The sequence below is a fragment of the Epargyreus clarus genome, unplaced genomic scaffold (assembly GCF_041222505.1).
Source record: "Epargyreus clarus isolate Ecla_fem2 unplaced genomic scaffold, WU_Ecla_fem_2.2 ptg000005l, whole genome shotgun sequence".
Taxonomy (NCBI): domain Eukaryota; kingdom Metazoa; phylum Arthropoda; class Insecta; order Lepidoptera; family Hesperiidae; genus Epargyreus; species Epargyreus clarus.
Genome location: NW_027332213.1, coordinates 3,752,965 through 3,765,689, shown reverse-complemented (window position 1 = coordinate 3,765,689; position 12,725 = coordinate 3,752,965). Strand labels below are relative to the sequence as shown.

At 33.2% G+C, this 12,725-nt stretch overlaps 1 protein-coding gene across 2 annotated transcripts in view; it reads left to right on the top strand.

The window, feature by feature from the left end:
• LOC140757957 (C3 and PZP-like alpha-2-macroglobulin domain-containing protein 8) overlaps positions 1-12,725 on the top strand; it is a 237,607-nt gene that overhangs the window by 87,941 nt on the left and 136,941 nt on the right. For both annotated transcript variants that reach the window (XM_073093878.1, XM_073093877.1), the window contains one exon: positions 8,022-8,153. In XM_073093878.1, coding sequence (XP_072949979.1) covers positions 8,086-8,153 — 68 coding nt within the window. In that variant the 5' untranslated portion in view covers positions 8,022-8,085. The remainder of the gene's footprint in view (positions 1-8,021; positions 8,154-12,725) is intronic.

The following is a 12,725-nucleotide window of genomic DNA, read 5'->3' as shown; positions in this document are numbered from 1 at the left end:
GGCGTAACGTCAAACCGTCCAGAGGTCCGTATAAAAATTCCGTGGATAAACGCGTCAGTAGATTTTTTGGCTTTGTTGAAAAATATAAAAATGGCCTGTATCTTCGTAGTGGTTGTAAATATTTCGTTTATAAAATTTATTTCAGAGAAACGTTCCAAAACAATTTTTCGCGAATAAAAATCTCAATATAGCGGTGTTTTGTTTGAAACTCTGGAAATCTTTTTTTGGTTAGGAATAGCTTGTTCATTTCATAAATTGTTTAGCTTCATATTTTTCTTTCTTGAAAACATCGATTCATTTGTTAAAATAAATGTAATCTTTTTCCGTAGGAACAGGTACAAAATTCCATAAATTGTTCAATTTTAATATTCGTTTCGCCTTTCGAAAACATTGTAATAAAACGAAAATATTTTTTACATTTCAAAATCACATCAGCTCGTTTGACCTTAACACAGAAATTTCATTCTGTACTGAATAGTATATTCTTCGCTGTGAATCTGGCGAATAAATTATTTCAAATTGCTGTTCCACTTGTTTTTGACTAGATTCCTCTGCTTCGAATAATCTATTCCCTGAGGCTACAAGCTAAGAAGTACCCCGTCTGCATACTAATAGAGTACTAATTGCTGTTTCACAACTTACGATGACATTTCTAAGCGAACTAGAGGAATTGTAAATCCATCGCTGAATTGCTAAGAACATAAATCTTATAGCAACAATTACCCTCAAGTTCCCTCTCTCCGTATTTTATCATTGACTTGGATTTATATCGCTAAATAAATTATGTCGTTCTCAAAGCTTTCTTAAATTCTCGGGCGATTGATGTTCGGGCTCTTGTAACATACGAATTACATTGATTGTAAAAAAACTTAAAGTTGATGTTGACTAGTGTTTCCATTAAACATGTGTGATAGTCCTTTCTGGATTTTTTCTTCTGTTTATATCTAGTTTTCTGCTACCTTCTAAAGGCATTCGTTTTTTTTTTGCCAAAATCACGTTGCTTACTTTTTTTCCATCTTTGTCAAACCTCATGTAACTATTGCTGGATGTTATTATGTTGCAAAGTAACATCTTTATTAACTAATGATATTGCACATTCATAAAACATTATTCAAATCGTCAGCAGGCGAAATAATCGATTGAATATTATTATCAAAACTTCTTCTTTTTCACGGTAAAAGTAACAATACAGGTTATCAAAGATGAACAGACGTTCGAAATGGTGCATACAAAATGCGTGAATACGCATAATTATACGTCAAAATATTTAAATGTGACTGATGCACGATTTAACAATAATTCCCGTTGGATGAATAGTTGCACAATAATTGACTTTGTGGGAAATGTTCGCGGTTTGTGCGGTAATATTGCAATTTCAGATAATGTATGGGTATTACCCGCAATTTTCATATCAACACGCTTTTGTATCTCAAAAGGTTACATCATCGTTTTATTTGTATTTATCTTAATAATGAACGTACGAATGAATGAAGTGATGTAAATAAAGTATTAATTAAGTAATGAGGGTTTAGTACGTGTTACATAAAATGAATATAATAATTTTATCTTTCACTCGGAATTAGGTAAGGTTGAATATATTCGTGACCAATATATCATCGGATTAGTCATATATTTATCTGCCATTTTATAAATAAAAAATCTCACGTTTGAACAGGAATGGACTTTAATTGTGTAAATATTTATGTTAGAAATTATGTTTAGAAACATGTTAGAAATTATCAAAATGAAGCATATTTTTCCAATTACTCAATAAACTTAAAATGTATGTATGAAATGTACATAGCTTCATAAGTGCAAAACGCACACACCAAACAGCGAATTTTCAACAAAGAAAAATGGTATACATACGTCACCCTCACACATTGAAACCACAAAGTGGACAGAAACCTAAATACGAGTGTGTTTCACATAAATTTCAAACTATTTTTCGTTGTGGTCTCTCGTTACATTCGTTAGGTGCCTCAAAAGGGTGTGAAAATTAGTATTTCAGCGGACGAGATAGAGTGCAAAGTGGTGCTTATCTTACATCAGTTTGGAAAACATACAGAACAGTATTGTGTTCTGTTACGTTGCGTTTTGTTCATGTTTTGCATTGTCTGGATACAATTGCATTAGATAAAATAACATCTATCTTAAAATGCCACTCAATTCGTTTTCGATTGTTTGGGTGGTTGGCGAAAGACAGACTTGAATAATTCGAAGAAAATACCATATTTGAGTGCGTTTATTGTCATTGTAAAAAGATATGCCTTCAATTATTTCCTGCAAATTAACGCGAAGTGTCAAGATATAGTTTAACTCAAACACAATATGTGTATGTAAATTAGTTTATAAAAAATATTAAAAATGTAATGATATAGTTCAATCGTTTGCAAAACTTATTGAAGTTTAAAGGTTGTAAAAGAGAAAAAAATCTCACTTAATATTTAAACCTGTTAACTAAGTTTACGTTTAACTTATTCGAGTAAACACGTAATATTAAAATTAAACGTTAACTTTTATTTTTAGAAAAAAATGACACTTATAATGCGACGTATGTTTTGGCTCAAATGAAAATCTTTGTGGTGTAACTTTACCTCTATAGCTCCGTAAAACATATGATCCTTCTGAAATCCTTCTACTGTATTTAATATTATTTTAACTGGCAGGTCAGGTCATACACACAAACTGAGGTATTTTAACATTATATTTAGAAAGATACAGCTCATCAGGCTAGGCTATATTGAATTAGTTGGGTTTAGCAGTAGGAGTATTCATGGGTGTGAATAAAAATAAATAATTGGAATGCCATCTTGGCGCGTCTTCGTATTTTAGAATTACGTCACAAAGCTAATCATGCATTTCTTCCAAACCAAACATGCCGCAAAAATTGCAGCTCTAATAGGTTGGAGTTAACTGGCATTCAATCCAATAGCAAAATTACTCCCGCACACACAGAAATTAGTATGCAAACAAAGCAAGTTAAATAAAGTCTTGAAATAATAAAATCTTTCTTTAGTAAAACAAGTATGATATAAGCCATGATACACTCGTGTGTAGAACCACTTACTGTCGTCACGAGTGACTCTTTCAAGTAATTACTTACCGACATTTGCAGCGGCGTCATTTGTCAAATTTGCGCTTGCCAGCGAATTATATTGTTCGTGATGTTGTGGAGAAGATTTCCTTCCCAAACACGTAGACGTGTTTTCGTTATTGGTAAAAGCCGATATTAATATGGTATCAGAGATTCAATAAATTTGTTTAAATGTGGAAATAAGGTTTGCTTTAAAATTATTTAAGAGAACCAATTTTAATGTAGAAATGTTAAATATTTAAATTATCAGGTAATATTTTAGATTATTTATTTCTTTTCCAATAGGATTCCCTTTATATTACTCAAGCATTAAGTACACTTTATCCTAGATTTTTCTTAATTAATGCCATTAATATTTTTTATTTCGGTATTTTTATTTTTTATTTCACCATAATGGAACTCTAGTATTTTACCTGTAAGTATTTATGTAACTCTTAAGGTTAAAAAAGAAGTAAAATGTCATTATTGTTTAACAAAATTTTAGTTGAGGATAGACAAGATAAATGAAATATTTCCAATAATAATGAAGCTATTAATGTTATAGCGACAGATTATCTGTTTTCCGATACAATGACCGAACAGTTTAAATTAGTGAGTACAATAGAGCTCGTAACACCACTGGGCTTTGTTCCTATTGAATAGGCGGCAGTATTAAGTCCGCTGATAGTAAATTTAAGACCCGATATCTATGGGGTAGAGGTCATCATATCAATGAGGTATAATGATTCTGAATTCGATCCCCAACCATACACACTAAATGTCCTAATAGAAAAAGAAGATGATTACAAAACAGTCTTTAATAGAGAAATATACTTCAAAGTTAAACATTACAGAGAGAACGGAACTAAAAGAATTTCCATATTTCAATGAACAACAGCTAGGTAAAAGGGAATTACGGGTAAAACCCTCAAGTGGAAAGGAAAACTAGAAAATAAAATTTAATGTTCCGACCCTTCAGTGTTTATATAGCGTAAGAAAAACCGACTACGGACATACAAAGGCCGGACCCTTCTAAGGACCCTCATATACTCCGGCACAAAGGTGCTAACAGTTAGGGTAACGCCATATGGACTTGAATTAGGGGACGGCTGCGGGAGACAGGTGGAACATAAATCCTGGTTCCCTTTTAGTCCGCAATTACAAAACTGGTCGCTCTAACGATGTCAACCGCACGTGTTACGGTGCTCGCTAGTAATTATTGTGGTTGCGATTCTGTTGATCCAGACCGTTCTATGGTTAAGGAGGATAAATATAAAGTAGGTAGGTCGGTTTGACGGATTTTAATTTATACTTAAAATTTTGTTTAATTTGTCTGAATTTCGAAAGAGACATATAAATATTTTATTTTAAAGCAGTCTTTTTTGTTATTAGAATAATTTTTTACTTGCTTTTTTATTTCATTTTCAACTCTGCAATTATAAAACTCGTGGGTCTAAAGGTGATAACGAGAAGATTGCGGTTTTGTTGACACGTCTGCCCTTTCTTGGGTTGAGAATAAAAACTAAACACAAAACAAACATGCACGTACATTTTAATTTAATTTCCATTGCCTCAAGAGAGGTTTTGTATTTTATTTAACATTGTGTATTTTTGCTTCTTATTTAGGTTTTTTAATATTTTTTGGTTATTTATTTTACACAAAATAACGTATTAGTTTTAAGTAATTATTTAGCATGCTATTAAACTTTGCAACCATTAATAAGATTTTTAAAAGTTAATGTTTGAAAATCTTCATCAATACTAATTAATTATTGTTTTTAGTTCTCCTGTGACGAATTTCAAATACGACTGAAGTTCCTTAGTTCTTCTCTTGATTTATTCTCATAGACTGATGCACATAGCTCTTTTATTTATATAGCATCATCCGACTAAGCATTCAAAGCTAACGAGCGGTAGATTAATTTGCTCATTAGCGAGAACTATTCAAATAAACAGCAGTACGCTTGAACGCAGTGCGATGCGCAATACAACGTAGAACGTCAAACGTTTCAGCGATTTCAATAGTCGAAACACAAATTCTATATCGAAATTACTTCCTTTGATTATGGGCATTCAGTAACATAACGGTATTCCTGTATTCTAAATGTATCAAACGATGAGTTCTGTTGCTTAATGAATATTCACGTTTATTATTATTTTTTGAATATCATTGCTTTTACTTTGCTTTCATCTCTTAGTTTAAGAGATGTCTAAAAAATGTCGAAATTGAAATTAAAATTGAATTGTTAGAAACGGAAAATGTAGGAAACGTCTCTTTATTATAATGCTAATATTCGTAGTCCTAAAAGTCGTGTCTACTGCTTTCATATTATAAATATCTCCTTGGCTTCTTCTCGAAACATTTCATTCAATGAGGTCATGAAGAAATGGTACAATACACAATATACACAGGCTCAAAATTGTCACGCTAAAAAGAACAACTTTCGATTATACAACGAATAAATTACTTTGGCAGCAACAAGAACAAATTTGACAAACGATGTCGCTGCAAGACAGTGTCAGACACAAGAGATTAGTAGAGACTCTCGGCGATACTTCGCGAGTCATCATAATTAAGGCAAAAACGCTAGCGTGTTATATTTTATTAATAGTGTCTTTCTTAGCTTTATATTAATGATTCTAATAGACCTTGCCTTCTACCCTGCTTGTATTATTGGAAACTATATTAGCATTTAAACTTCGTAATATTTCTAACAATAGTTTATCTTCTACCAGAATAAGGACACTCTTTCTGAATTCTGTTTATTTTGGGGCGTTTGCAGCTTGTCTAAATACAGAATCATTGTTGTCAACAAACCTCGTTAATAATTAATTACCAAAGAATAAATTGCGTTGAAAACAACAATTTGATGAACTATGTCACTGCAAGTGTCAGACACAAGCGATTAGTAGAAAGTGTCTTGGCGACACTTAGCGAGTCAACATGATTAGGACAAAACCATCGTGCTACGCTTTGTTAAAATACTGTTTTATTTTCTCTTTTTGATAAAATAAATATCAAATTCGTATCTAATGTAACTTGGCACACAAAAAATAAATTCAAGTATTACTTGAAACATGGCTACATGACCGGCCGTTTAAATAACAAGAAAGATAGCTGTCAATTTATTTTACCATTGTCGAACGTTCAGCAAAAACGCTCATCATCATTAAGATCTCAAAGGCAGTAAATTGTGGTCTATCTTTTATGTATGAGACATATCTTTCTTGTTATCTTTCTTGTAGTTTTATAGCTTGTTTCGTATCCCTATCACGTTTTTGATCTCGAGGAATCGAGTGACCTTACTCGATAAAGTAACGGCACAGAAGATTAACGTTTTTGTAGCGTCTTGTATTTCTAGGTTTGTTGACTGTATTTTATTGTATTTTCACGCTTAAATCTTTCAGACAGAAAGCCAAGAGACATGTTCGCCCATAATTAAAAAAATATTAATACTTAGTATAGGTACTGTAATAAAATCTTAAATGAAGTTGAAAAACAATTTTGATAAGTTTTAAATTAGAAGTAAATGAAATTGAAAGGTTAGCTATTCTGAGGAATTCGACGAAGATTTTTAAATATGTAAAAGTGAAATATCAAATCTCTTCATAATCATTTTAACTTAAATTTTCTCTTCGTAATTCTTTTCCAAGAAATTTAATGTGAAGAACTATAAATAAATCTAAAATATGAACGTAAAAAGTAAAAAAGATATCTACCTAAATACCAACTTGTCTCTTTCAAATAAGATGATTCATTTTGTTTTGTCTGACCTCCAGACATGAACCTTATTGTTTATAGTCGTGTCTTTTCAATACACTTTCTAGAAAAACATTTGAACATTAAGAAATACTTTCGAATTTTATTCTCATATTCCAAATTTACGCGGCGTCTGTCTTAGATTTTTAGATTATTTCTGTCTCATAAATTTTCCTAAACATAGAAAAAGGGTATTCAACTACGACTAATTCCTTCTGCATTTATAAAAGTACCCCCACAAATCGTAAGGATATTTTTCAATGATACCATTTTGGTAAGAAAATTAACCTAAAATAAGTAAGAAGCTCTCGAGGAACGTATAAAACTATTAACATAACAAGCAAATCTCCCTGATGGGACGATGAATTTTATATCACAGTACCTCCACTGTACATGTCTAATGTTTACTCGTATATCGGCAAGAATAAAGTGCTTTGAACTGGATATATTAAATACATGAGACAATTTTAGGAATACAAACGCTATTACTGTGTAATAAGTCATCCGTACCAATTTCGTCTTTTTTATTAAATATCACACAAATAGACCAATTTCCAAAACCAACCCTTTTCAGCATTTGTATAATAAATCTAAAGTAATGATTTGGGTCTGTACTATCAGAACGATCTTACGGTTATGTGTGAAGGGTCTCCATGAACTCAGATTAGATTTCTCTGCCTCCCGAGTTGTAAAGCTTTTATGCATCATAAATAAGGCTTTACTAAGTTTAAGCGGTCCCGAAACCATATACAACCCATCTACAAATGCCGTTACGCACGATTGATATAGAATAATAGCTATTGTATCGCTCAAAATATCTCCAAATGGTTGAACATTATCGTCGTGTTTAATGTGTCCGGCTCTAAGGACCAAAATTATTGCTTTCATATATTATCGCGCTTTAAATCATCGATTCTAATTTTTATCATTCGATTGTTTGTTAGGGTTTGTCGGAGGCCTTACCTACCATATAGACCATTATATGGTTTAAAATATTAGATAAGTATTAGCACAGGTAATTCCATATGTAGAGTTTGTCTCAACATAACTTATTTTTTTATCATAAATCATTAATTATTATTAAAAGATATACTAAGAATTAAAAATTAAATTAAATTCAAATATCAAATTATAACATTAAATCTTAATGGCCTTTACTTAACATTTATTATTTCTTTGTTTCAGATTAAGTTCCCGTGAAGTGAACAGTACCCGTCGGAGGAAATGCGTTAACTTTAAAAACATCAAGATGGCTGCTATTCCAGCATTGCTTTTAGCGCTGCAGCTAGCGGTCGCTAGCGCTGGGAAATGTACCACGTAAGTATATATTACCAATTATAAATATAAATAGTCAGCTGTAATAATAAATATAGGTCTGCAGTAAGATCACTCAGTGAAATAAGGATTATATTTCTACAATTATGTTATTCTGTTGCGTATTTATATTGTGTACATAAATTTCTCATAAGTATTTCTACGCACAATACTATGTCATGTAGACAAAATTCGTAGATGAATGTCCTAGACTCAACTGAATATCGTTGTAGGTAAATTGTTACATTGTCCCTGTAGTCCCGGGACTAGAATAGGGCTACATTATCCCCTGCCTGTCCTAAAAGGCGACTAAAAGGGGGCATCCGAGGTTGCGAGCAGCAAGAGTGGGAGCTCGAACCGTCCAGTAAGCGACCCCGGGAAGGACGGCGGTATGTGTGGTCGCATACAAGCGTTGAGGACGGCAACGGGGGGTTTAGTGTGTTAAAAATCCCACATAACCCGGCGTCGCTCCCACGTCGTTGTTGAGTTCTATGTTCGAGTCTAAGACTCCGACCGAATATCATTGTAGTTATATAATTGTTACATAAAACATTTTTACTATGAGCAACCAAGGAAGAAACGTTAAGCTTATCAGTATAAACTCCTATGCTGCCATCTATAATCGACATTAGATGGTACTGGAATCTTGGACGCTTCACTACCCTTGAACACTAGTCGGAATCTGTCATATACGACAAAAATGCTTCGTTCAACTAACTTCGTAACTAACATCTAAGTATAACACCTAAGACCTTGAAGAAACTCACTAATTTTACTTTCAAAACATGATTTCAAAAACACACATACGTCAAATAAATGCGGGCCGCGGACGAAAAGTGCAAAATACAGCCAACACTTGACCTTCTAAGAGGTGAGACTGTTTAAAATATGAACGCCTCTTTCACCATCAAACACTCGCATGAAAAAATGCCTGAAATTCTGGGGCGCGATGAAAGTGAAAGCGTGTCAAGTGCTCGCAAGTAGTGAAAATACTGCGGGTTTTAAATGACGGACTCGAATACTGGCCGTATTGGCTTAAATGTGAGGCCTCTTTAAATATACGCATTTTGGTATTTTATTGAAAAGGAATGTCTTTATTTTGACTGGAATTAAATGACGCAGACACATGAAAAAGCGGTTGGACCCTTACCATGAGTTTTCAAAACATCCTACAATTTTACGCTACGTTTACTCAATCTATTATTCTGTTCCGTTTGCTTAGTAGACTGAGTAAACGTAACAATAAGTAAGTGCTCAAGTCTTTTTGTCTACCTCACATGTTCGCAAAAAAGAGAGACTAAACATAAAGCGCCATATTGTCAATTTAGACATTTAATATTACGTTACTAATACAATAGTTCTGATACAATCCGCTAGGGGCGCTGATTGGAAATTGTATGGGCCAATACGTAAACAAATACCAAACCAGTCATATTTGTCAAAACGTAAAAACTCACAGTAATGGTACTGTATCCGAAATCGAAACCCATGTAACCCCATCATCTTAAAATTTTCATAACACCAAAAAATCCTTATTATGAATAATTTTTAGGCTTGATTTGTACCATAGAACTATGGTACAAATCAAGCTTTCAACGCTACCTAAAACCAATTGATCAAATTTCATAAACATTCAATGAAATGCTACTCTAACAAAGTAAACCTATGAACCCAAACTCCCATATCCATATAGCCACATAATCCCACTTCTAAGGGAATAAATCAAACACAATTTGTAGCTAACGACTTCTAGAGAAGTCAAGATTTCAAACCCAAAAAAGCTCCCTATACATACGCCTATATTAGAAACATAAAAAATAACACATTTTTTTCATTTTTCCTTAGTCTTTGGTGCATATAGTCCTTTAGTCATTGGCGTGACAACGCTCTTTTTAACTCTCACGGTGTTCCCGTTTGCGACAAAATCCTATTCAGACCACTTCTCTAAGAAGCCTGTATTAAAAACAGGTCTTAAAATCTCTTCTCTAAGGAGTCTGTATTAAAAAACAGGTCTTAAAATTGTTGACTTGGTGTATTCTTCATTTTTTGTATGTTTTATATAATATGAGAGTAGCAGACGAGCGTGCAGTCCACCTGATGGTAAGTGGCTACTGCTGCCCATGGACATCTGTAATCGACCCCAGGTAGGATTAGATATTCCTTCCTAAGGTCGGCCACAGATGCGCCGCTACCCCTGAGGACTGAGCTGGAACGCCTCGGAAAAGTATGTCTCCCTTACCACACCCTTCAAACCAGAACACAGCACCGCTTAACACTGCTGTTATGAGGTAGAAATAGGTGTGGCGGTAGTGCCGCCGGAGTCGAACCACAAAGGGTTCTACCACCTGTAAACTATATGTGTAAACTGTATGTTATAACTAGATAGTAAGCAAGCACGAAGCTTACTTAATTTTAATTAAATAGAAGGTGAAGCCTATAGACATTTACACGAATAAAAATAGAGCAGCAGTCTTACTTGGAATACTAATTAAAGTTCATTTTAAGTAATGTCCGTGTTAATTAATTATGTTTCATTATATCCTTTATAGTAGGTACCTAACTACTAAGGTAGAAGCCTTATTACTACGGAGTAAATTGTTATGCTCTAGTTTTAAAGGAAAATATACTTAAAGTTACCATTCCAACTTACTTCTAGAGAAAAATATTAATCTCTAACTATATAATTGACTATAGACAGGGCATAGTATAGATATATGTATATAGAGATATTACCTCACAAATGATTATGACAACTTTTATTATCTGCATTAAAAGTTGCTTAGCAGTTATATAATACTAGCTGACCCGGCAAACGTTGTGTAGCCCTATAAATAAAAAACGTTAAGGGTGAACAAGCCTTATCACTTAGGGGTATGAAAAATAGATCGTAGCCGATTCTCCGACCAACGGAATATGCATATAAAATTTGGTAAAAATCGGTAAAGCCATTTCGGAGGAGTATGGTAACTAACATTGTGACACGAGAATTTGATATATAAGATGTATATAGAGACAAATAATTATGACAACTTTTATTATCTGCATTAAAAGTTGGTTAACAGTAATATAGACTACATTGATACTATTCAAAAAAATGTTTAACAAAAAATACAACCGACTTCTATGTCACTACAAAGTAAAAAATAATTCAAATAAATGTTGGTTTAGTACATATTTCTGAAGTCGGCGCTCAATATATTTCGTTGGATAACGATGTAAACAGCGTGTCAGACACGCTGTGACATGAGTGACTAAACCAACATTTATTTGAATTATTTTTTACTTTGTAGTGACATAGAAGTCAGTTGTATTTTTTGTTAAAAAAAATTTTTTCACCCTTTTTAGTGATGTCATAATAACATTTATATTAATACAATATAAAATTGTATAGACATGATCATGAATTAAGGTAAGGTCTGAATTTACATTGATTGGAACCGCCCCCTCGCAGGGCGCTACAGCCCTGCTCGCTTTGTTTTATATTGTCTTATATGTTCCAACCTAACCTAACTAAATAGTCAATGATGAACTGGCTTTGCAATTTCATTAGAACCTACACCATATATCTTCAAACACAACTCAATTATTCCCATCGGTAGAGGAGTTACATATTTTGTTTCCGAGCCACATTATCAAACCCTTAAATAGTCAATGATGAACTAGCTTCGCAATTTCATTAGAACCTACACCAAATATCTTCAAATACAACTCAATTATTCCCATCGGTTGAGGAGTTACATATTTTGTCTCCACAACCCACTCTGATCCTCATCATATTTAAATGGGACCAACTTGTAGCAATTGTCCACACACGAAATTAAAGGCATTAAAATAGGTTCATAAACGGCGAAGTTATGGCTGTTATATTTACATGGGTGGCGGAGTTCCCCCTCATTTTCTCCAGAACCCATCGATGGATCCTAACCATATTTAAATGGGACCAACTTCCAGCTCGTCTCTACACAATAAAAAAAGAATTATTAAAATCGGTCCACTAACGGCGGAGTAATTCTTGTACATACATAGAAAAAAAAGAAGATACCGGCCGAATTGATAACCACCTCCTTTTTGAAGTCGGTTAAGTTAATACGAAATATAAAAGCAGAATGAAATTAAAATGTTATTTAGCGTCATTTGAAAGAGTACTAATCGTTCAGTAAAAGCTACAAATAAAACAGAAGCTTAATGAAAATAGAAGTTGACTGAGAAAACGATTTATCCAGCGCATTAATGGATACTATCCAAAGAGAAATATAAACAGCGACGCAAAGAGAATTAAAAGGAAAACATTTAGCGCGCTCAATTTTGGCGTTGCTGCAAGAATACAATATTTCGAAGCGGTCCACGGTTCACAAATGAATACTTGCCAAGTTTCTACCGTAATCAATATGGTAAAGCAATTGTTCTCGTCAAATAAGCTGAACTTATTCTTACTTTATATTTTTAATGGGATTCTAGTTTGAAAAATTCGTACATTTGAGTTTCTTCTCTTTCTTGAATTGTGTATGATCGCGTACACTTAAGTGGATACTTGTTAAGATAAGGATAGTATTGAGGTCTCACCATGAATTTTCA